The sequence below is a fragment of the Triturus cristatus genome, chromosome 4_1 (genome assembly GCF_964204655.1).
Source record: "Triturus cristatus chromosome 4_1, aTriCri1.1, whole genome shotgun sequence".
NCBI classification, from domain to species: Eukaryota; Metazoa; Chordata; class Amphibia; order Caudata; family Salamandridae; genus Triturus; species Triturus cristatus.
In genome coordinates, this window is record NC_140585.1 from 366,505,157 (window position 1) to 366,529,171 (window position 24,015).

Genomic DNA, 24,015 nt, shown 5'->3' on the forward strand with positions numbered 1-24,015 from the left:
CGCAGCCCAGTCCCATAAAACATGCAAAGGAGCACCTTTCATTCTGATCCATTATTATTGATTGGAGAGTCTTAAGTGAGTCAATGGTTTCAAATAAACGCATTCATTTCCCAGAGGTTTGTCATAACAGAATGTGAACAGATATTAAATACGAGTTTAGAACGCATAGAAAACATAATTCATATATCATTTCACTCTTTTAAAACTTCTGATTTCCTCCTATTATCTTGACTACTTGTACTGATTTATTTCGGTCTTCCTTCTAATATTGTGAAATAGAACATGAACTATTTTCGCGTTTGAAAAGTATCCATACTGTGTCTTGGTGCTGCCGCATACCTTGTTCAAAATATGTACGTTGAACAAGGCCGCATTTTTTTCTAAAGGAGCTTCATCCGTAAGGGTTTACGCGAGTTGTCTATATGCGGGCCTTTCAGAACCTTTGTGAGGCTGGGAACCCAGCACTTTGCATGGCCCTCATTGGTTTTCCATCCAAGTTGCAGCACATCATTTTAAGAAACAAGTACACCGAGGAAAGAAAGAAAACCACTGTGTTTGGCGCCACCTAATGGTATTGCAGCGTCAGTTGCATCAGGAAGGGACAGGACAGGCCTGCTTTTACTCTATGTAAAAACGTTGTAGTGGATTGTGAAATTTGCATAGCGCTTAATACCCCTCCGTGGGGTGTTGGCGCGCTTGAATGTTATTACTCGAAGGCCGGCCCCCCACTAAACTTGGAGTCGTGGGCAAAGAGCCCTGAATGCCTCCCTCTGTGAAGGTCCTGACCTTCGGTGGCATTTCCAGGTCACTTTAACTTGAGCGGTTCACGGAATGTCACGGCCTAACTATCTCGATGGCCTAAATGCCGTAAGTACTGCAAAATGACCTGCTTTCTCAGGGTCCCCGGAAAAATGACTTAGTCTCTGGGGCACAAAACTACTTGAAGTGCGCTCTCAAAATTCAAATGGTTTTTTTTGTTGCATATTTATATAGCGCGAACTCGACCCGAAGGTATTGGAGCGCTTTACATAGCACCGTATTTACATTACACATTCAGGCACGGGGAGATGAAGTGATTTCCCCAGAATCACAGGATGTGGACGCGACCCCGAGGCTCGAACTCTGGTTTCCAGCACCAAAGTCGGCAGCGTAGCCGAGGGACCACATCCTCTCCTGAATGTCTGGTTATTACTTGTTGAATGTAAAGATTTCCCCAGAGGATGTACCACTGCTCAAATTAATTTCATATTTCCCTATACTATTTCACCACTAATCCTGTTTGGGTTCCGGAGTAGCATGCCACTCGCTGAAAAGCGCTCTGACGCCTCATCAGGGGCAGCAAGGGCTATGTAAATACAAACCCTTCCCTCTTCTTTTCCTCCTCTATTCTATTTCAATCCAAATAACAGATCCATATGTCCACCGTCCAAATGTATTTCATATTTCCCCTCTACTAATTCATCACTAATCCTTTTGTGTTCCGGAGTAGCGTGCTACTCCCCGAAAAGGCTTCGACGTAAGCTATATAAATAGGGTGACCAACCGTCTGTAAATTTCACAGACTGCCTGTAATTTGGGCCTCTTGTCCGTTGTCCGTGAAGAATTCTTTCACGGACGCCTTTTGTCCTTATTTTCGGGCTTTAGAGCGAGCTGCCCCCTGCAAGCAGCCTGAGAGTCCTGTAACTCTCACTGCAGGGGCCAGCTCGCGCTCCTGCTCTGACATTGGCCTGCAGCAGCCCCTCCCCCACCTGGCACAGGCCGGTAGGTCAGCCTAATTATCACATACAGAATGATTATGGCCCAGTGACAGCGTTTGCGGGCCTCCTCCTGCCAGAGCCCAGGGCATGGCAAACTGCTTTTGTTTATGGGCTCCTGTCACCGCACCAGGGGCCAAGCTCTGGGGGTGGGAGGTTTCATTTTGGCTCATTATCCAGGTGCATCCAATACGCAAACGCAGGTATACAAGTTTCACTCTGGCACACAGCAGATGCAGTGCAACGTTCTCTCATAATATAAACTTATTTTGACTTGTGCTTGTGTTGGTTATTTACTTGTGTAGTATTGCGCGACCTCCTGATGTGTGTGTAAAATGTACCTTTGTCCGAATTATTGTCCTGAATGCTGACCTTCTGTCCTGATTTTTTATACTCACTGGCCTGAATTTGCACCCATGCCAATTGGTCACCCTATATACAAATGCAATTACGTCCTCCAGAATTCAGCCGGACAGTCCCGATTTTCCAAGGCCTGTCCTAGTGCCCCAATATTTGTAGTTTTTGTTCCGGTTTTGAGAGAAGGTCGGGTGAGCGCATACTTCATTCACAGTGTTTTGCAGTCTCACGTTTCATCACACCAGGGACAGCGCCTGCACGGCATCGCCTCTCTAAAGCAGCACAGGTGTGTGTGTGAACATGTTCAGTGTAGTCCGCGACCATGGACGGCGCCAACATTTCCACTCATGTATGTGGCCGTCCCGCTTTGTGACGCTGAACATCTGGACACCGTGCCGCAGCGCTAACTGTACACCGCTCAGAGTTACCCGGTCTCCTTACTGTTTCTAACAGGAAACACATTCTATATAAAGAAGGACCCACGGCCATAGTCCTTAACAGAGGCGGTGAGAATAGGAGCTCAGACCTCTTCCTCTTTCAAATCCCACTCTTCCTAAGGCCTCGCAGTGCACATCTGTGGCACTCAGACAACCGAGACATTTCTTGAACGGTACATGTTCGCAGCATGCAGGAACCACAGCAGCGTCTCCATGCGTGCCCCCTCCACGCGGCTTCTGTGAGCGTGTGATTGACACATTCCTGTGCTGCAGGTAGACCTACCATGGTCACACCGGCATTTTACCATCTTAAAGCCGGTGTCCTTGTAAATCTCCAAAGACGGACACTACGGGCCGGATTCTCGAGGGTGCGTGCGCACCATGCCCTGAACAGAAGGGCTCCTCCATGACATCGGACTCATGAGGAGTGACGGAGCGGGATTGGACTGATGCATGGCCTGGAACTACCGGAAAGGGTTTAACAATACTGTCAAACCTCCATTATGGGGGCGGATGGGCCTTGTGGGGGGTTTGCACTTGCAGGTTCGCGGCCCGTCATGTTTTTCAGTGAAGCCCTTCAGACTTGTATAGACGCAAATTGTGCTCCTGCCAGAGGCGGGGGCGAGTGAGTGCCTTTCCAGAGCAGGTGAACTGAGGGAAGGCACCCGTTTCTGATGGTTGCTGAAGCGCTGGAATTCTCCGGAGGCAAACATATTTTCTCTTTCGAGACAGTGCAGTAATTGTGCCAATGCGCGTGTCAACATAGCCTGCTTCAGCAGACCTGCATACATACATGTCATGTGTAGAAGTGGTCTCGAGCAGTCTAACGTGTCAAGGAGTGTTCACAAGACTCTTTGTGAATAGGAGTGACCTTGTAGGATTCGATTTCTGACGTGTATTGCTTTTGCTTTCATGAATCGATCTTTACATGTCTAGGCGGCCCTCCTTGGGATTTCAGGGGGAGGTTCCTTACAATTACCGCTTAACAATCTTGTTTTTATTAATCATTACCCCAGTGTCATAGCAAGGTTGCCATGGTCCCTTATGCAAGCCAAGAAAATGGGTTGCCTATCCCAGGGCTTTAAGATGGATGAAAAAATTAGTGGGGGTCTCTCAAAGGGGCGTGGCCAATGTACTTAAGGGCGTGGCTTAAAAACGTACACTAAAAATCTGTGCTTCGCAAAGTGTGACACCCAACTTATATTTAGCTGTTTCTGTCATTGCATCTAGATATGATACACCAAGTAACATCATACCTACAACAAGTCAGGAGTATTGGCTTTGTCAATGGTTGTTAGTTGCATAGGATAAATAAGCAGTAACTATGGCTTGTGTATAATATTGAAAAGGCTTCCACTTAAAGCCCTGGTGACACCACGACAATGCTGTTGTTCCTGAGTTTCCAAAAGAGAAGGGAAATCCAGAGAGAAAATGACTCTCTTTAAAGGATTTCCCTTCCCTTTCAAAGCTCATCTGGCATGACGTCATGCTGTAACTTATCCACTACTGAGAAGAGCAGTGTGAGCGCGCGCACATGATGTGCCTGCTGTCACTGCCGTCTGGGAAAAAAACGGACCGCCTGTGCCAGTGCACAAAACGGAGCCTGATAGAGACCCCTTTCGAGGCCCCCTTTAAAAAACTGCCCGTGCTCAGCACCGGTGAGACCCGGCCCACTTAAAGCCCTGCACTAGCCACAATTTTTGTAGGAATAGACAGGCATAATTGTGGCCTTTCGGGTCCTATACCCCTTCAGCCCGGTGCCACTGCACCAGCTGCACTATTGAAAGTTCTGCTCCTCCATTTGGATATGTCACGGAAACGTAATCAGGTGTGAAAACTATTATCTAAAATCCTCACCAACCGTTGATGTCCAGTTGGGCATCTTCCAAGGCCATCTTGTAAAAGCCTCAAAATAAATACCGTACTGTGGGTCCCACAATTAAGTCATCGTCTTGGGTGCCTCTTAATCATGACCTAGAAAAAAACATGATTTCTTTTGAACACATGCTGAAATGCTCTCATTGAAGTACTAAATCCTCTTACTGCGCTATAACAAAATATTTAACTTTTCTCTATATAAACTGAGTATAATTATGTTTGGTGTGTGCTTCTACCACACTTCTTGTGAGTACATGTGTAAAATCTACATTAGGGGCATCTCTAGCACATATTTGTTCAAAATTTAAACTTGCTGGCCCTATGGTGGCTGCTTGTGTACCATGAAGCAGTATGACATATTTTCCTTTCTGTAATAAATTGATTAAAAATGTGAAATGTAATGTGTGAAATTTAATTGTATAGCACCCACTTGATACACCTGATCTTGTAGATCCGTGAGTCTTAACTTTTTGAATTCTGTAAACCGCCCACATAATTTGTAGAATCTGGAGACCCCCACCCAATCATTTTTGGACTCCGAGGGCCTCTACTGAGTCATTAATGGAAGCTGGAGACCCCGGCCTAAGCATTTTCGATTATTCGAACTGGTAAAAAAGACATAAAAATTACAGAAACCAGCATTCATCAAAAATTACACAAATGATGAAATATTTTATTATTTCACAAAAAAATGATCAAAATTGTAATTTTAATGCAAAGGGTGGAGCATTTCTAAATTCTATTGAGGTCATTCATTGTTCATACCATATTCTATTTCAGACACTTGCTGTGCTCCGGTGAATCAATCCGAGGGTACTAAGTTAACTTTTAGCCTCTAATTTCAAATTCCTTCACATTTACAGAACATTTTAATTTGTACACTTTGCTTCTGCATTTATATACACTTCATCAATCTGTTAATATTAAAGTTTCTAAGGCGTTGTGGACTCCCTGAGTTGGCTTCATAGGCCTCCAGGGGTCCCTGGACCTCCGGTTAGCAACCACTTTTGTAGATCATCTCCCAAAACTCCACAAAATGTACAACGCTCAACTGCGTCCTACCTAGGTTCATGCAATAGAAGTACCAATAAAGACGCACCTATAAGCGCTATGCGGCATATCATCTAGGTTTTGGTCCACTGCTGTGGCACAAGTGGCGATCCTTAGGCCAAGTGGGGGCCATTGATTCACCCCTTTGGTTGTAGGTGGGTTGTTTTCCTCCCAGCAGATCTGTAGTATTAATCCTTTGGGCTCAACACTCAGTGGACAATCTCACTGACTGTTGGATTGCGGCCGCGGCCATCCATAGGAGCTGAGGAGCCACGCCCCCTTACCTTTTGTCTCTCAAGAAGAGTGAACTTTGCTGGGCTGAGGATGTCACAGCGCTGGTGGGCGTGACCTCCTCAGCTCCACAAAGGTCCCCGAGACCCCACCCCCCATGATGAAGGGGAGCGTCACTCATTGCCTCGGACCTGGGCTCTTCCGTTTTAAGCTCTGAAGTGCCCGGGGCAGTGTCAGTCAGTGACGCTCCTCACAGAGTGGACTGGGGTCAGCAGTCTTACTGACCCCATTCCACTCAGCGACCAGGTTAGGACTGCTGCCTTCCCTCATTGAAGGCAGCAGTCCCAACCCTCCTGCAGCCTCTAACGCTTGGGACTGCCGCTTCCCCTCATTAGCTAACCTACGGTCAACCAATGAGGGAAAGCAGCAGTCCCTACCCTCCGTGACAGAGCTGCAGGTAAGTGATGAATGTGTGGTGCATGTGTGTGTGTTTGAATATTTGGTAATAAGTGTTGTGAATGAATGTGTATGTGCACACACGTGTGAATTGATGGGTGGGAGTGTGTAGGTGTGCGTGTGTGTCCCATCCACCCCCCCCCCTCCTAAAATTACCGGCTGCCTCTGTTGTAGTGCAAGGTCACAGATTCTGTTTGTGGTATTTCAAACAACAAACCAACAAGGTCCAGGCAGTGACACAAACATAGTAAATGCAAAAAGTCGTAGTCATGTTGGTGGCATTTCCATCACATTGAGTCTAGGTAAAGTCTGGATTTTGGAGGGTCCAATGGAATATTTTGTAATTAACTTTAAGCCTAGCTTCTTTGTGGTCCTTGTTGTGGGGCTTTAACAGCAGAGGACCACTCCACTCAAGCCTCAAGTTTACTTGCATTTGTTGTACTTTCCACATTTTAAAAATAACATGGTTTCTCGTTTCCCTGTCTGTGCACCAGGAGTTGAAAATGAGCCCTTCGGTATTTTGAAAAAAACCTATTAATTCAAGCAGGTTTATGGTCGTGTTGTTTTGTATCTTAAAATGTATTCTTCTTCCTGTTCCTCATGTTACTGGAGGAAGGATCAGAGCTCAGCTGTGTCTTTGCAAGGCCACTTCCTCTGGCTCGTGCAGGTTGTGTATGTCATTGTAAATGTGCCTTTGTCTTCTCTGGCACTGCATAATGCAGGATTATTAGTATCATAGCGAAAGTCTTTTTCATTGTGATCTGCTTTGTTTTAACCATTGGATACTGTAATGTGTCATTTGTTTCAAACTATGATGACAGTGCGACTCCTCTGTTTAAAAAACTGTGTTGCATGATGTGTTTTGGGATGCTTGCCGAGACTTTTCTTTGCTGTCTTTGGAGGCAAGCTCCACCTCGGCCCTCTATTGACTTGTGGAGATTTTACAGACTTTCCTTGTCTTTTGAGTTGAGCAGGGGTCATGCCTGGCCTCTTGCTAATGCATGACTTTGCTTTGTTCTAGACTGTATCTAGTCTTGGCTTTTTAACTAAAATAAAGCCGAGCCCTATGTTGATTCCCATTATTTTGCATTTTGATAATTTATTGACATTTTGATCTGAATTCACTATTTTTGTCTCCTGTAACGATTTTAAATTTAAATAAACCTTCATGGTTTTGACTTTGAACCTTGTCTGGTGTAAGTCTGATTTTGACTTAGTTTATCTCTGTGTTATCTCTGTGTCGGGCACATTTGGTGCAACTGATCACGTGACTAACGAGTACACTTAGATTACCACCTACTTTGTATCAAAGGACTTAACGCCTAACCATTGAGTCCCCCATTTCTCAATTGGCCCAGCTCAGCTGCATGTCCATTCTGGAGAGTGCCAATATTTTGCTTCTGTATTTCAGTGGGCGTGCAGAGAACCATCATTCGCTGCCACTGATAAACGGATACACAGATCGGTCTCCCTGCCCGCAGGATTAGAGGCAGTCATTCTTGTTCGAAGCACGGATCCATTTGCTGTGGAATGAGGCACTTTTTGCAGCAGATTAATGGAATTCGCTCATAGTCCAAGATAGATGTTTGAAAGCTCTTTGGTTGTTTGCAACAGTGTGACATGGAGCTGCAGTGTGTGATTACATTACCTCTTAAAAGTGTGATGACCAGCTTAAACGACATTGGTCCATGCTCCGTGTCCACTTTACATCACTAGCAAATCCTTCATAGCGAGAGCTTCAAGTTTCACCCCTCACGGATAGCACGGAGGCTATCACTGCATATTCTGGTCAGTCAGTTGCTTTTAGATCGTAATAGACCACCTTCTGTGTTTTTACTGAGGTTTTGGGTGCATGTCCATATGGCCTTGGTGGGGCACAAAATGTTGTGTTGAAGGGCTGGATTCTTGCAGAGTTTGTTTCCCCTCGCTGTATCAGTCTTCTCCTTACAAGTAAAGCTCATGGAAAGTCAGTTTACCCTTTAGAAGTAAGTCAAGCTAGTTTTCTCTAGCATCTTCGGGTGAAATTTGTCTATGTAACGCTGTGATTTTGCACTTGATGCTTTTGTTCCTGCATTTAGAATTCCTTGCCACCTATCCAAGAACTACCACTGTCCGGGTCATTTAGACTCTTGTAGGCAGCCTGCTCCCCCTGCCCAATGACTGTCCGCCGCATCGTGAGATCCCTCACCACCATGTCTAGGAAGTCGCTGACTTCTGTGTGTCTGCCTGTGTAGTGCTTACACAGAAAGCAAATACGTTTATTGGGCGGGTTCCAGGATGTTTCAGCCCCGCTTGAAAATATTTTTTGATTTTCAGAAACAAACCCCCAAAAAACTGTTTTCTTTCTAGAAAAACAAAATACGAATAACTGACGTTCTGGGAGTTTTCTCCTAGCGCATTTGGGTAAATTGAGTTTTTTGCTGTTAAGAACAGGCAGGCAGGCAAGAATACGCATGTGAAATGGACCCGTGATCACGTTTCCAATGGTGGAGCTAGCTGAAGCTCCACTGCTCTGCTGTTGAAGGCCTAATAAACAAACAGCTGGGATCCTATCTTGAAATCAACCATTTCCTTGATCCCTCCAAATCTGGCTTTCGCCCAGGGTGCAATACAGAAACGGCGCTCCTGGCCGTGACCAATTCATTGAGACTGGGGGTGGATGCAGGAATGCCATTGATTCTGATATTATTAGATCTCTCCGCAGCCTTTGACACCATGTCTCATCCAAGGCTCTTGGAAAGGCTGCAAGTAATTGGTGTACAGGCTCTGGCACTTAAGTGGCTTCAAGCATTTCCTGACAGATAGGAAGCAAACTGTCATCCTAGGCCCGTACTCATCACGTTAAGTGAGCTTAGGCAAGGGTGTCCCGCAGGGCTCATGTTTGAGCCCTACCTTGTTCAATATCTGTATGGCCCCATTAGCTAAGATTGCAGAGCACTTTGACTTTGAGATAATATCATATGCTGATGACACCCAGCTGATGTTTACTCTTGGCCAAGACCTGGTAACAGCAAAAAAACGTTTCGCATCAGGTATGTTAGCAATCTCCAACTGGATGACCAAGAACTGTCTCCAGCTAAACCCAGAAAAGATGGAGATCATGCTGCTTGGAAAAGCCCCCTCCATCTGGTCAGATGACTGGTGGCCCCACCAATTGGGTGCTACCCCGTGCCAAAACTAACAGTAAAGAATCTGGGGATAAAACTGGACCAAGCGTTAACGATGAAAGATCAGATTGCGGCAGCCACAAGCTGCATGCTACTACAATCTGCGCCTTTTGCGCAGAATCTTTCCTCTACTCCCCACTACGGTCCTTAGAACTCTGGTCTAGGCCATGGTGATAAGCAGACTGGACTACAGAAATGCCTTTTTGGCAGAAGCTAGCGAATCACTGCTCTCTAAGCCCCAGGTGATCCAGAACACTGCGGCCAGGCTTATAAATGAACCGCCCTTCTGGAGCCCCCTCAGCGCCTTTGCTGAAGGAACTGCATTGGCTACCAGTGAGAAAGCGCTCCCATTTTAAGATCTGTTGCCTCACGTACAATACCTTAAAAGGCAAAGGCCCGCTATATCACCCAAAAAAATGACAGCTTACGCCCCTAGTCGCAATCTTCGATCCAGCGACAAAGCCTTACTGTGTGTCCCCGCATCTGCCAAAGATGCACTGGGGGTAAGGCCTTCTCCTATCTTGCTCCAAGGTATTGGAACAACCTTCCCTTAACCCTGCGTTCCACTCCCCAAAACAGTAAATTTAGGAAACTACTCAAAGCCTACTTATTCTGAACCACCTGGTACTTGTTTCCTGTTAGGATCCGCAGCAGCGCGACGATGCCCCCGGGTGAGTCGCGCGCTATAGCAAGTAAAGTTAACACAACATAACAGAAATCTGGCTCTTCACCCATCTCTAGATGAGGTTGAAAACCCAAAACACTACATGAAGCCATATGTCATGCAACCAATTTGCTCTGTAAGGCTAACTTTTTGAATGTTCTATGTTCCCATTTCTATCATCTATTCTCCCAGTTGTTTCTATTCGATCTCTCCATAATGTCTCTTTGAACAATTGGATGGCTACTAATTAGTCGGTGAACATACCCTCTTGAAGCGAAGGTAGTTGCGTCATAAGAATAAGACTTCATCCTACCACAACTCTAACACACACATTAACCTATGCCCTCATTATTAAAGTGATTGTGGGAGTGGCAATTGTGCCCATTCGCCTATTTATACATATTTATTCTTTAGTTAAAATTAATTTTTGTCTCGCATATTAATTCTTTGCAATTTCATAACGCCCCTTCAGGGACTTGAAACGCTAAGAATGTCAGATTCTGTAAAGTTGCAGGAGACTTCTTTTGATAAATAATGGAAAATATTTAATGAATTTTGTCCATAACTGATCAAAGGCATTTATGTGAATGTTGTCTATAAATAATACATTGATATAAAATGATCACCATGTGACAGGACTAGAAGGTGAGACTTCTAATCGGAAAACCAGTGCAGCAAGAGGGAACGGGCTCTGCAAGAATCCAGTCCTTGGTATTGAAATGTTTGACACTGTGGATGAATGATTTGACCAGATCAACTATTTGGCAACACAACAAATGGAAGATTTTTTTTTCTTTAGCAGACCTAGGAGAGCTCAGTTGTAAGGGTGAGGTAGATCACAACCATTCATAAACAAAAAGGCAGAATCTGGTTACCATATTCTGCAGATGAGCTATACAGTTTTTGGGATAATTTAACAGTTGAGTGTAATCTGGATCTGGAAAACGTAGGTCAGGAATGATGCCTCTTGGTATCTGCTGCTGTCAAAAGAAGTAAACATCCAGAGATGATAGAAACTTGATTTTAATTCATAGATAACATCATTCTGTTTCTCTATTCTATGACCCTGTGTTAATGAGAACAATATGTGTTTTGTTTTGTAGGCAACAGTATTGTCTGTCCACCTTTTCTCCTATCTTCCAAATCTCTATCCACGAGCAAAACCTTATTGGTGGATCAGACATCAAGTAAAGCATGCAATGAAGACCCTCGGGCTCTAAATGGAAAAGCTGTGGTTAAGAAGGGGTCACGACAATCTCCAAGTCCAAAACCTAAAGGTAATTCCACGCGTTTCTGCTGCATTTGGGTGGTAGTTTCTTTCAGTGAATAGTAGTCTCTCCTCTGCATGCTGCAAGCTTGTTAAAAATATGTATAATTCTTGATCACTTTTCGCAAAGCGATCTACTTCATTTGTGGTGGGGGTGTGCTTCATTGTCATAGACATGTATATACTTATGTATGCATGTATGTTTTGGTAAATGCCTATCTCAAATCTAGCTAGATTGCAGCAGGGTCCTGTTGAGAATCAATCCAAGATGCTCTACATCAAGTGGGGAGCCTTGGGAGGGGCGGGGGGAGTGGAGGAGCGTCTTTGTGGTGTGCTGTGGTGGGCAGTGACGGCCAAAAGACCTTTATCAATTACCAATGAAGTTCTCCTAAATTGATTTATCTTTAGCTCTGTTCTGAACTCTAAGTGGGATCAACATGCTTGAAATGCTAAGCTGTATTCTTCCGTATTAGGGCTTGGTTTGTACTTTATTTATTTTTTACGTTTCTTGGCATGTAGCTTCCAGCTTATTGTATTATGTTGGCCCTAAAGAGATGTTCAGTTTTTCCGCTGGTAGGATGCATCACTGATGCTCGCTCACTGATTCGCTAGCCATGAAATGATGCACACAGTGTAGATTCATCTGGGTGGGAGAGATGTGATACTTTTAGGTGTTTGACAAGAAGTATAACAGTGTGGAGTAGTTGCTTCATAGAGTGGCACTCAGGAATGTTGATGGACAGGTATCACCATCCTCCAGGTAGAGCATGGCTAGTCTTGGATGGTAGTTCTAAAGATCACTTTGGGAACTTATGACTTGATTCACAATAGGAATGATAAGTTCTGCCAAGTTCTCCATATTGTAATGCCTAAATGTTTTGAAGCAGATGTCTTTGAGTCTAAAAGATGTTGTGTTTTCTGAGAGTTGTAGTGTCAGTCTTGCCTGTTGCATGTTAGAGAGCCAGTTCTGCATCTGACATTGTCTGATGAAGTTGATGATGAAGATGTTTTTCGCCTTAATCATCCTGAGCTGCAGCTGCACAGCATTCAGTTCATAATTTTGTAACGCATTAATGTTCACACTGGGATGCTGGACAGAATTTCATGGTGGGGCAGACCGCATCAAGAAGTGCATTTAGAATGCTATGTAGACCCACAGCATGTCTGTTATAGATGTAACCAACCCAACTTCTCCTCTAAATGAAACATGCTACAAAGGTTGAGATGATTTAATGAAGTGATTTGGCAAACAATCTAAGGATGGTGCAAAATCAAAGTGGATTGTGGAGTTTGTTAACATTGCAAGATTACAATTGTAACCACTAGACATGTAACTATTCATCAAATGGATCATTTAGATGATACAAGATGATGTATAGTTAAACTGGAAATTGACCTTCTCCTTTGAGCTTCACAAATAGACATTAGACTGCTTTTTTTCCAACTACTCCTTGGGGACGTCGTGAGGGGAACGGCTCCTTTTGCAACAGAATACGCCGTGAGGGGAACGGCCGAGAATCATCTTTTTTCTGCGCCGTGAGGGGAACGGCTGGGAAGGCAGGGAAGACTCCAATCCCCAGCAGCCCCTTGCTACCAGCGACGCTCCCCTGATGCTGCTTTTGCGCCTGGAGGCGCCACTTAAGCACCGAGCACCACCCGTAGCGCAGGACGCGCGCTGGCGGCCACCGGGCTAAGCCCGGGCCAAGGGCGGCCCCCGTCCTTGGCCGTCATTGGCAGGAAGAGGCAGGGCAGAGCCACCCCCCTAAGGCCTAGGATTCTGCCTCCCCACAGGAGTCGAGGTACTGTGACCGCCGCGCCAGACCGTGGCAGGGCAGGGCCACTACATACGATCCATTGATATTTGGGCCCGGGCAACAGTAATAGCCTGAATAACTTCATGGAGTAAATTGAGCGCCTCCCTTGCAGAATACCTTCAATTCCTTCAAAGGACTGAATAGTGGTGAGACAATCAATGTAGTACCACATCCCCTTTTAAGCCGGTAGTGTGAGTACCACTCTCCCTAGAGACTGTGTCATTATTATTATTATATAATTTTCTTATATTTGTTCAAACTAAGGTTTGTGTGGCCTACCAGTATTTGGGAAGTGTGTTTGGATCGTTTATTAACAGTACATATACTTAGATGTTTAATAAGAGTTGGTTGGTTTTTAACCCGATTTGTATAGGTTTTATGATTTACATTTGTGCCCAGACTTCTTTTTATTCTTGGTCCTTTGGCCATAGTACCTGTATTATTTTGCATCTGGCAGGTCTTTGCACTTTGTGCACTTTACATCATTGGCACGTAGCACTTTATGGTACTAGTACCGCAATTTTACTACCTCACTTCTGTGGGCCCTGTGATATAATTGTATGTATTTTGCATTTCATTCTGTTGGTATTTAGTTCTTAGCGGTTGTACTGATCGTAATCTGTACACCGCAGTGAATAATTTAGGTCATATTGCCGTCCTTGTGGCATATTACTAATTATAAGGATGCCGAAACGCAAATTACTAAAAACCCCTAAAAGTGCAGCTGACTCATCTTGCTCTACTATTGATGCCTACCTAGTAAAGTCAGTCAGCGCCATCAATGTTGAAATAGACAGGGCGGAGCGCCGCCTCTCACTAGGGGTAGGTACAGTGATTGAGGAAATAGTGGGGCCGGAAGTAGAGGTCACCCTAAGTAACGAGCAAGAATCCACCCCCTTGCAAATTTTGGGACCTCTGTTCCTGATCTACCCTTGCCATCTGAGATACTGCGATCACCATCTCCTAGCGGTACACCGACCCCAAAAAGGAAAAGGAGCTGTAGGAAAAGCCAAGCGAAAAACCAAGTGAAAACGGGGACCATTAGTAAAAGTAAAAAAGGTCCTCAATCGAATTCTATTGCCAATGCATCTGAGAAACTCCCCGATCCAGGACTCCTGTCTGACGAGCAAGCTAACTATATTGTAGCCCTTCTGACACAAAAATTGAAGGTATCTATTAGCCCACTACATGACAAATTAGATAAACTTAACGGAGAAGTCACTAAACTTAGCAACATACTAAAACATATCAGTGAACACCCAAGGGAGAATGCGAATGGGCCACAGGGGGGATATTATGAGCATCCTAAACTAGGTATAACCAATGCTACAGAAAATACATTATCTGGTATTCCCAGCAACTCCAATAGCCCTAACAGGAACGGAGAGGGCCAAGGTATTAACATCCAAGCGCCCACTTTAGTTGTCAATACGACCTTAATAGGCCCTGGACAGAAAGCGTCATAGAGTAGATATCCTGCCATAGTAAAGGGGACAGGATTATAGGCGTAGAGTCAGGACAGGCCCCTAATAAATCCAAGGAGCGGGAGGAGCAAGAGGGACGAGCTGATTTGCCGATTAACCTACCCCCAGAATGCTGTCCATACGTGGCTGTTTTGGCAAACGTACCATCACTAGAGCCAGACCAAAAGGAAAAGCATGATACTTTAAAAAACAAAGTGGTGCATTGGTTAAACCAAAATTGTGGTTTTCCTGTGGGTCGTGCTGACCAAATACTCTTGACTAGAAGAGTGAACTGGATCGGGCCCGCAAGAAAATCATTGCACGGTGACTGCATCATTATTAACTTTAAGAATCCTAACTGGGCCCGAACCTCTCTGGAAAGAGAAGCCAGATATCCGCCTAAAGATTGTATTGTATCACTTTTGCCCCTCGGCGGCTTCTATAGACATCTAAGACCCTCACCCAATATGGGAGGGGATCAGGAGTTACGTAGAATTAAATCAGGAGTGCTAGCTCAGCCGCATTTTGGTTTACCTACATTTAATAGATTTTCAACACTTAGCACACTTGATGCTAATGATTGACAGGATATTGCCCGTCTGCCTGGGGGGGGGTAAAGCTATCAGCCGATAGTTTGCTGGGTCCTTTAGGCTCCCTTTCGTGTGGATCGGGTGCAAAATTGATCCCCGCCCTGTATCTGTGACCTGGGTGTACGTAAAAGAGGTCTGATACAAAGGTGTTAAATGTTGGCTCCAGAAATCTATGTCTGTCCTGAGTAAATGTCCAGGTAGGCCGTCTGATCCTGGTGCCCCATTAGCTCTTTTTGTCTTACCGGTCTGTTTGACCAACCTTTGATTGATGTGACTTTTTGTCGCTGTGGCTGACTCCGGTCAGTTATTGGGCATCTTTATGACTTCCATTGGTGCTTTACCTGTAGTACACAGATATTTTATATGTGCTGTCTATTTTTTTTGGTGATATTCTGTTTCTTATTTTAAGTTGATTAATTTAATCTGTTTACAAACTGTCAACATTCAGACTGCTTATTGGGCCTTAGTAGTGTGTGCACTCTGGTAATTGGTCTTCATAATTATTTTTAGCCTCTCAGAGGGCTTTCCGTTCGGATCTCCTCACCATTATTAATTTAGGTTAGGTTTTTTTTTGTTTGCTGATTTAAATGTGTAGATTTTATTTGCTTTACTTAATGCTGCTTTACGTTTTTTAAGTGTGCCGCTATACCATGGTTTATGCCTCGGGTTACCGAGCCCCTGCATTTGCTGTTCTGTTGTCTGATCATCTTATACGCCAGTTAGTTGTGTTTGAAGGTTATCATGGTTGGCCAGCGTATAATGTAGTACGGCCCTAGAGCCATGGCTGGTTCAGTGTCTGCTTGTTTGAATTCAAGCTGCCGTTGCTAAAAAAGGGCTACAGCTGTACTGTCCAATTTTAGTCTCCTGATTGGCTTACACATTTCTGAGCCATCTGGAGTACTAATAACTGGTAGAGTTGGACCTTCCTCGTACATTATCCTGAAGCTGGCGATCAAGGGATAGTGGTCACTTTCCTTGCATTTTGGGATAGAGATATGCCTGCAGTGCTCTCTGAGTGCTCTGGATGCAAATATGTAATCTAACATTGATACACTTCTATATGTGATATGTACCAGAGGTGGAGCCAGGTTCAAAAGTCCGCAGCACATGCAGGTTGAATGCGTGAAGAATGATGTAGAGTTTTTTCCATTCCATAACTTTATTTCGATCCCATGGACCATAAAAGTACATAAACAGACAAAAAAAAATTCTCCTGAAGGAATATACACGAGTGAATCATAGATAATACATAAGCATAAAATTCGTTCATATAAAAAGTATATGCTAAAAAGTGTCCCAGTGAATGAATGTACTGTATGACAAATTTAACAATAATAAAGTGGATTTTAGAAATTTCCAGGAAATAAGCCTAGGCAAGTCGGAACTCAACTCTTCCAAATCAAACTGCCTGGGAATCACTTAAAACAAAAACTTGTGTAATACAGTACGATCCGAGGTTAAAAACTTATTTCATCAAACGGTATTATTATAAAAAAACTTTAAAAAGGAATGAATAAGTACAAAGGGTGATTAAGAAAAAATACAAACAATACAAGTTTCTAAAGCCGTGGTAACTTGTTTCAGAAAGTCCAATGTACACGCCACATAAGAGTTAAAAAACACGATACAGCAAAAACAATAGGGGCATGAGTGACGTAATTTAGGATTCTAAATGCCTCTGCACCGTATACGAAACCTAAATTCCTGCAGAGTTGAATGAGCCAGTGCCGGGTAGTTTATAATCAGAACAAGACATGTAATTCTGTCTCCTCCTTGTAGTTACAGGCAGGGTACCCTCCAGGTTTCGTTTTGGACCATTTATTCGAGAAGGCATAGAGCGGTAGAGTTCCAAATCAAAACTGTGCATCTAATTTCCTAGCCAGGGTTGGTTGAATGTCATCCAGGAAGAGTTCTGTAATGTGCTCGTCCTTGATTTTTTTTAAATCAACTGTCAAATGACTGGAGGACAAGCTTTCCTGGATGTCAGCAAGTTTGTGCCTCCTATAAGATTTGACCAATTCTGACCGGGAAAGTACAGGACATGATTCTTCAGGGTTGTTCCATAAGCCTGCTTTGCCCAACCTATGACAGACATCCTTTATTTATACAAACCAAGGTATTTTACTGATACCCGGCAGACTCAATAGCTGTTTAAGCTCAGTCCGATAGACTGCCAGTTCTGGGGTCACCCACAATCTTCGCCCGAAAGTTATGGGTCTAAGGCCGATCTCTTCCCCTATGGGCCTAATTTCCAGATCCAGGCATAGAGGGGTGAGGGAAGTACTACGGGGGAGGCCTAACAACTGCCTCATGAAGTTGTTCTCTAGCTTAATCAGGCTACTAGTGGTACAATGTCCCCATAATTCTGCCCCGTATAATCTAGCACCCCTAGTTTGTACCTTCTAAATCTCAGCTATTGGGCCGGCTGGTTTGTGGGTGGAAGTTCTATACATTTTTGCAATTCCTCCTACAATCTGCGCAAGCTTAAGGCTTGCTTTGGCCATTTGCGGCCCCCTCTCCAGGTTTTCGGTCAAGGTGATACCTAAATAGTCAAAAACCGACACTCTTTCAAGAATGGTACTATTCAAACAGGGGTTAGAGTGGGACTTGTTGGCAGGATTGTTGGCCATACATTTGTTCTTCTGTGTATTAATCTCCATCCCCCTGGTTCTACAGAAGGCAAACAAGCTATCAAGAATCCGCTGGATTCCCATAGGCGACTTGGAAAGTAAAAGAGTGTCGTCAGCAAACATCATAGCTGGGACAATACTACATGCTAACTTGGGGGCATCATTGTCCTTCACCTTTCTGAGTTGGTCAACCAGTGCATTGATGAATAAACAGAATAGAGTAGGTGCGAGGACGCACCCCTGCCGTACCCCTTTATTAACCGAAAAGCGGGGATTAATTCAGCACATTTTCCAGACCTCACTTGCGCAAAGTTGGCTTCGTGCATTCTCATCAAAATGCTAAGGAGGTACGGGGCATCCCCAGGTCTTTCAATACACCCCATAGTTTGGCCCTGGGCACAAGATCAAAAGCCGATTTCAGATCCACAAATATGAGGTAGAGGCTGCCACCCTCTACTGTCACCGTTTTCCAGAAAAAAAGTTGGAGTCTAAATATCTGGTCGACGGTGGCGGTGTTTTTTATGAATCTGGCTTGATAAGGGCTCAAGATCTCCTGTTCTTCCATCCATGCCTGGAGGCGGTCAAGGAGGGCCTGTGCAAACAATTTCTGGGAAACATCGATCGGGCTTATCCAATGGAATGGTAAAGTTTATTAGACTTTCTGCCAGAGCAATCAGACATATTTATAGAGTGGGCAAGGTTTCTTTATTGAAAGCACTTGAGAGTAAGACCTCGTGTGCGGAAGACACAAAGTAGTTCTTTCAGTGATTCAGAGAATCTCTCTAGAGTATCCTCACATTTTTTTTTTTTTTAACGGGTTCAAATATGGGTTGATAATGAGTATTAATTTGTTTTGCATCCAAGATTTTGTCTCCCGCTGTCTCATTGTTGTCTCATCCGCACCGGCATCTGCCCCTTCTCTCCTGTTGCACTGTTAATGCTTCGGCTTCCGATCCAAATTAGGAGCATGTATGAGATTTGTTCCAATTGCCACTCTGGTAAAATGCTGGCTTTTTTACTCTGGAGTCAGTTCTTGATAACTCATGGGCAAAGATACACATGGTAAAAGTCTTGCCCTTACATAATGGGGGCATTTCTTGGCAATTTGTGGACATCCATGGGAAACTATTGGGCAGTTTGGGCTATTTGCCATTGGGCACTCATGGTCAAATGCTGTCCTTCACATAGTGGTTGTATTTTGTGGCAACTTGGATGTAGCGAGCATGTTAACATGCATTGATAACAAGCATGCCCTTGCATAATGGTGGTAGCTCCTGGCACACTGTGGCCACTCATGGTACGTTGGTGGCTGTTTCTGACATCATTCTGGTCTTGACAAAATGGTGGTCATTCTTGACATATTGTTATGAATTTAAACACCTAGGCAGTCTAAATACAAAACACTATAATATTCAATCAATAGACATTAATATTGTTGAAGGAGACACAACATACATGATATTAAAAAAAATTATATATGAAATTTATTATATCCAAATTAAAAAATATGCAATTTAAGAATATGGTTCAGAAAAATGTCACTAAAATAGACAGTACATTACACAGCATGAAACAAATCACATATGTAATCCATCAAATAACAAAGTGCAAATACGAGAAATTGTAAACAGGAGTGGCTAAGGCCGAGATGTTCTCAACGCGCGTTTCGACGCTAGTAAAGCGTCTTCATCAGGAGAGCCACAGTGTCTTTAATCTGTTTCGATAATCGTGCAAGACGATAGATAAATGCGTAAGGTCCAACCAGAGTTAACAAGCATGAAGAATACTTCCTAATAATGAAAAGCGCCGCTTACAGCAAAGAATAAGCCAAGGTAGTCAAAATGTGTCAAGGGAGAAATACCAAAACGGTCCATTCCAGGCCATGAAGTTCACGAAGGGTTCTGCAGTGCAAATCCAGTGGATATGTAAACTGATGTAAGATTTCAAAAGGTTAGCGGAATTTCGAATCCCAAATGACAGAAGTCAAGCAGAGCTAGCAGCTTCATAGCGAGTCAAGGATAATTGTGTATATTTAACTGGTGACCGTTGATTGAGTCACACATCAGAAGTATCGGCGGATATGGACCACAGGCATTCTTGACATATTGTGCACATCCTTGGGACAGTGGTGCCATATACTATGTCACTAATTCTTGGCATACTGTGTGCATCTGTTGCTCAATGGTAATTCTTACCCTATCATGGTCTTCCATTGGACGATTGTGGTCATTCCTGACACATTGTCGGCATCCATGAACCCACAGTTGCTGAATGTTAGTCATGCATTATGGGTGTCATTTATGGCATTTGGTGGGATGTGTGGAATAATGGTGCTGGCCCTTATTTGATGGTTATAATTCCAGGCATATCGTTGGCAGGCATTGTCTTATATTTAGAAATGTAAATAGCTTTTAATACTTAAAGGTTTAACCAGGCTCAGAATGGAGGAACCAGTGCAAGTGCACACCGCCCCCTCCTCACCCTTTGAAAAGCTATGGTTTTGCCACTGCTCAGGTTTTGGACCCAGAATTTATCAAACATTTTGTGTTTATAAATGCTTGTCTTTATTAAGCGAAGCAAAGCTGCAGAGATGATCATAATGTCACTTGTGGCAGTAATGGTTGGGCTGGCGGGTTTGGTGCAACAGCGCACATACCGTGTGCAATGTGTAGCCTGCCCAAGGAGGCTTCCTAAGGTATAGGGAGAAGGAAAGCTGCAGCCATATCACTGATTATTGGTTGAGTGGCAGCATCGGCTGAAGCTTGATAAATGATGACACGGGTGAGTGTCGCGCAAGTAAAAGTACTAACGCGGTTGAGGTGAGAGGGATCAATGTGATAAGACTCCTGATGGGCATAAATGACGCAGTGTTGGCGGTTTTATGTAACTGTGTTGATTGAAAACGAATAGACGATGTGAGCATTAAAAATAAAAACAGCAAAACATCTGAGAATTCTCCCTAAGTATTCATTCGTAGCTGTTCTTTTATATCCTTTAACACAGCTGCATCCTTGACTGGGTTAATGCACATAGTGGGCTCTCTGAAAATGATTTTCAGAGGAGGCACGCAAGGGCCACTGATTAAACTGGTAGGGCTATAACAGACTAGAGTGTGCGTGTATACCTCCCACTCCTATTTCGCTTAATTTCTTGCACTTTTCTTAATTTTTTTTTTTATTGTAACTTCTTAATTTAATTTAATCTCCTTTGTTTTTACTATCACATCGACATTTTCTTTACATCTTGTTTTTTCTTTCTGTTACTTTCCCTAGAGGTATGTTTCCTCTTGTAGGCTTTCCTAAACGGCCCGAATCCAGCTTTCTATTTTCTTGTAACGTGTCCTTCACTTTGCCTAATAGGCACAGTGATAGGGCACAAGGTGGGGCAGAAGGGATACAGCTGGGTTCGGGCCCCCCGTAGCTCGACGCTATGTCGCCACTGCGACCCTAGTCAGAAGATGCTGTTTCAGGAGGTCTTAGCTCAAGACGTCAGGGCTGCTGGGTAGTCCGGCTTGTAACGTGTCCTTCACTTTGCCTAATAGGCACAGTGATAGGGCACAAGGGGGGCTGAAGGGATACAGCTGGGGCCAGGGCCCCCCGTAGCTCGACGCTATGTCGCCACTGCGACCCTAGTCAGAAGATGCTGTTTCAGGAGGTCTTAGCTCAAGACGTCAGGGCTGCTGGGTAGTCCGGCTTGTAACGTGTCCTTCACTTTGCCTAATAGGCACAGTGATAGGGCACAAGGTGGGGCAGAAGGGATACAGCTGGGTTCGGGCCCCCCGTAGCTCGACGCTATGTCGCCACTGCGACCCTAGTCAGAAGATGCTGTTCCAGGAGGTCTTAGCTCAAGACGTCAGGGCTGCTGGGTAGTCCGGCTACCAAGCTATTAACCTTTTCTTATGATGCTTTCTTGCCCCTTAGTTTAAAACTGTAGTGAAGCCTCGCAGTCTAACTCCAAGGGCTGCAGTAAGTCTGAAACTGGGTGCAAAAGGTGTCGCAGCACATTACTTCCTATTCCTACTAGGAAAGGTGAGGATCATGTGCAGGCTTGGTCTGGTGTAATAGTACTATAAAGGTATTTCTAGTTGGTGCCTTTTGCGCCTGAGGGCGGCTGGTAGGGAACGGTGGTGGGGCAAGAAAATAAGAAAATTAAACAAACTTCCCTGCCAGTTTCTTCCCAGCCTCTGCCTCCCCGTCACCTCTCCTCCTCGCAGGAAACATCCGGGCTCTAAAGCTCCCTAAGCAAATGACAAGGCTGCAAGGGTTGTGATTGGTTCCCCTACGTTCCCCCAAAAGCCAATCACAACACTGCATTGCAGCGTTGTGATTGATCTGTGCCTCGTGATTCGGCACGCAGACGGGGACAGGGAGCCTGTGCATGTTCCCCACCAGTCTGTGTTATGCGGTCTGTTGTGGAACATGTAAAGTGCGCATAAATGCTTGGCCTGCCTGCTTGGCCTGCCCAAGACGGCTGGTCAAACATTCATGTGCACTTTGAGTGTGCTCACCACTCCTCCCCTGGCCCCTTCTCTAGCCAGCCCCGCTCTTCCACGCACCTAGGAAGGAAAAATTTAATAACAAGAGGAAGGGTCAAGGCACACAAGTCCTGCACTCAACAACACACAGTGATGAGAGTAAACAAAGAAGAGCTATACAGTGGTGCAATGAACCAGAGACATGACCCCTCTACGTCTCCATAAAGGGAAAGGACATTCCCTGGACAAGACACAGAGTGGGTCAGCACTCAACTTGCCAATCAATTGTGGCTGTAACAGATTATGTAATCTATAGTATGCATATGAGGACAATGGAGCAGAATCTTTTCAAGCAACTGATAGGAGTCGTTTCTTCTTTGGAAAATGTTTCTTTTATTCTTTATTCATTGTTCTTTTCTTAAAAGACAGCATGCAATTGGTAGCCAACGCGTTTTGTCCACCTGGGACGAAAACTCCTGGTTTTGACAACGTGACGTCTGGTTCATTTTGAACTAGACGTCACGTTGTCAACACCAGGAGCAATTTTACTCCATACATCAACTATACCATTGTTTCTCTACTGGAAGGCACACTTTGAAGAACAACGCAAACACATCCCTCGCATGCTAAGCCCTGAAGAAGTCCCAGGTGGACGAAACACGTCGGCTACCAACTGCATGCTGTCTTTTAAGAAAAGAACAGTGAATAAAGAATAAAATACATTTTTTCCAAAGAAGAAACAACTCATATTGGTTGCTTGAAAATATACTGCTTTGTTGTGTTCATATGCATACTATAGATTACAAAATCTGTTGCAGCCACAATTGATTGTTGAGTGCTGAACCACTCTGTGTTACAAAAGGGGGTGGTGATGGACGGAGCATCAGAACCAATCAAACACTCACACCCAGTCAACAGATCCGGGTTTGATCCATCACCGTTCTTTAGCCCACTCTGCCACCCCAGTTCAGACATGGCCATATGCAAATCAGTCTGACCCTGTGCCTCTCTGTGTGTCAGGAAAAATATAATGATAAAGCTTTGTTACTATTATTTTGTATTTCCTCTGCACTGCTCATAAAGTAGTAGGGCGACGCTCCTCCGCCTTAGCGGAGGAGCCGCCCCTGCCTGTGACTTTAGGACGAGAAGGCTGGTATTGCTAACCTATGACAGAAGCTGGTTCGACCTCTTCAAGTTTAGTGATCGCCTACATTAATTCCACTCACTGCTTTTTCCTTCGTGATCAGGCTGCAGACGTGTTCCATTAGAAACTCAAGAACCCGTTAACACTCAGGATTATGGGCCTGATTCACAAAGGGCCTTCACACTCGTGGGGGAGGCCCCACAGTCGTGGGGGAGTCTCACACTTTGGGCGGAATCTATTGCGCCCCAAGTGTGGAGACTCCCCCACGACTGCGCGTCCTCCGCCACGAGTGCGGAGGCCCTTTGTAAGTCAGGCCCTATATCTCCAACGGGGTGGGCTTTGTAGTGTTGTTTCATTTTGGATTGGCTTTCTGCTCGGTGCGTGCTGTCTAGATCCCCACCAACCCACCCAGGTTGTGTGTCTTATTGGGCTACACCATTTGATTCAGAGTGTGCTGGGAGTCTGGTGTAATGCAGAGCCGTGTGTGCTTCCATCCAGTCACAATGATCCTAAAACAAGTAAAACGTTCATTGAAATACTTATTTTCTACACAGTGTCATTTAGTTTTAGCTTAAATGTTTTTGCTCATGTGTGTGTGATAGTTTAGAAACGTATTTATTTATTTGCAGGGTTTTATAT

At 44.4% G+C, this 24,015-nt stretch overlaps 1 protein-coding gene across 5 annotated transcripts in view; it reads left to right on the forward strand.

The window, feature by feature from the left end:
• Window positions 1-24,015, forward strand: part of FGD4 (FYVE, RhoGEF and PH domain containing 4) — a 597,812-nt gene that overhangs the window by 348,692 nt on the left and 225,105 nt on the right. For all 5 annotated transcript variants that reach the window (XM_085652397.1, XM_085652400.1, XM_085652401.1 and 2 more), the window contains exon 2: window positions 11,098-11,271. In XM_085652397.1, coding sequence (XP_085508523.1) covers window positions 11,098-11,271 — 174 coding nt within the window. The remainder of the gene's footprint in view (window positions 1-11,097; window positions 11,272-24,015) is intronic.